Below are 1,925 nucleotides of genomic sequence, written 5' to 3'. Positions count from 1 at the left end.
AAATTTTTCCCCAAAAAAAAAAAAAAAAAAAAAAGGAGTTTTACTGTAGGAACTCGCATTTAAAAAAAGAAGAAAACAAACCAGAAACTGTATTGGGAATGAGAACCAGGATAACTAACCAAATCCAGTGTTCATTAATACTGCTGCTTGTCTTCCCTGAACCCTCTCTTCTGTTCCAAATATTTTCCATAACACACAGACAATGAATTTTCCTGCCCAAATTTTTAAGGGCTGCTGCCCTACCTGCAGGTAGTACTGTCTATTTTGTAAAACAAGAAGCTATTTAAATATCCAAAGATCAGCAGAAGTATATCACTATAAGTTTGAGTTAAATTGGGGGGTGTTGGTGTCCAAATAGTAACAGGCTGATATGGAAGGTAATATAGGTCAATTTTTTTAAAAAGGTTTAAGTGACTTACAGTAATTTTTCAGTGGTGGCTGTGCTCATTTAAAGATGCACACAGTCAGGCTAAGAAGTGGTATGCTGAAATAATTAGCAGTCATCTGTGTACCTGGGAAAAGCCGTTAGTGAAAGAGAGAGGTCCCAAACCTATGCATTAGGTATTTGGAAAATATGTGGAAACTGTCATGCCACTTCAATGAAACCCCAATAATTATGCAGTGGGTATTTTTAATTTGGCCCATCATTGGTTTGGAGCTGGTGTTTTTAAGGCCTTGTGTTCCTTGTTATTAAATGTATGGTGACTGCCGATTGTGGCCTACTACCTTCTGGGGGAAGAAAAGTTCTTCAGCACAGTTTTATATTTTGACTTAAGACACTGATTTATTCCACATCCCAAGCAGGAGTTTACATGGAACACCCCATTGCATGGTTTGCAGGGGCTGGGGTGGCACAGGTGTTAAGGCACATGGTTGACAGCCCAGAAGACTGTAAGTTTAAGGCCATAGCAGAAGTGCTCATAGTGTGGTCCTGTCAGGTTCCAATAAATCTGCAAATTCTGCTAAATATCTTGCAACAGGGACACAAAAGAAAAGGACGTGGTTTGCAATGAAACTTGCTGCCAAGACTGTCTTTGTAAGTGATGGTTAAATGCAAAAAAATGGGGTGACAAGGTCCTGCTGTTCCCATACAATGGATGTGACTAATGCAATGGGTTGGTGGCACCTATAAACACAGCAGTGAGAAGCCCACTAGAGAACCTATTTTTCTTTTTTTAAGCTATTGTTCTTTCTTTCCCTTTCTATCTTGCAGGCGTATGAAAAAAGGTTCCCTACCTGTCCCCTCATCCCGATGTTTGTAGCTAGTGACACTGTAAATGAATTCAAGAGTGAGGATGGAGCTGTACATGTCATTGAAAGACGTTGTAAACTGGATATAGATGCACCACGATTGCTGAAAAAGGTAATCGGATGTTGAAATGGTTTTAGCTATGAAATCAACCCACAGTAATGGTGTTCCTGACCAGTCTCTGGTAATCTCTCTTAGATTGCAGGAGTAGATTATGTTTACTTTGTCCAGAAGAATTCCTTGAACAGGCGAGACCGAACTTTGCACATAGAAGCCTACAATGAAACTTTCTCTAACAGGGTCATCATTAATGAGCACTGCTGTTACACGGTGAGTAACAGCTCCCATGTGTGGAGCCAAGTTGGTATTTAGCATTCAAAACTGAGAATTGGAAGTTGTATTGGTCACAAAAAAAAATGATCCCCAGATTTGAGGAAACAAACTAAAACACAAGGACAATAGCATGCCTGTAACTAGGATCTGTTCAATAACACTCTCATAATTAGGAGATTTTTTTTGTTGGCCCTCAGAGATTAGGAGCATACCGTGGAGAATCCGTGCATGCTTCTCTCGAAACTGAAGAGTTTTAGACTGCTGCTCGTCTCCCAGGTCGAGGCATAGAATAAAAGCACTCACCCAGGAATGTCTGAAGGAGTTTGCAGAGGGAAGAGTTTAC

At 40.2% G+C, this 1,925-nt stretch overlaps 1 protein-coding gene across 3 annotated transcripts in view; it reads left to right on the top strand.

The window, feature by feature from the left end:
* Window positions 1–1,925, top strand: part of SEC14L1 (SEC14 like lipid binding 1) — a 101,781-nt gene that overhangs the window by 48,601 nt on the left and 51,255 nt on the right. For all 3 annotated transcript variants that reach the window (XM_019502838.1, XM_019502848.1, XM_019502855.1), the window contains exons 3-4: window positions 1,214–1,363; window positions 1,448–1,579. In XM_019502838.1, the coding sequence (XP_019358383.1) occupies window positions 1,214–1,363; window positions 1,448–1,579 (282 nt within the window). The remainder of the gene's footprint in view (window positions 1–1,213; window positions 1,364–1,447; window positions 1,580–1,925) is intronic.

Source organism: Gavialis gangeticus, unplaced genomic scaffold (assembly GCF_001723915.1).
Source record: "Gavialis gangeticus isolate Ggan-Ray unplaced genomic scaffold, GavGan_comp1, whole genome shotgun sequence".
Taxonomy (NCBI): domain Eukaryota; kingdom Metazoa; phylum Chordata; order Crocodylia; family Gavialidae; genus Gavialis; species Gavialis gangeticus.
Note: the sequence above shows the minus strand (reverse complement) of the source record. Positions and strands in the feature narration are given on the sequence as shown.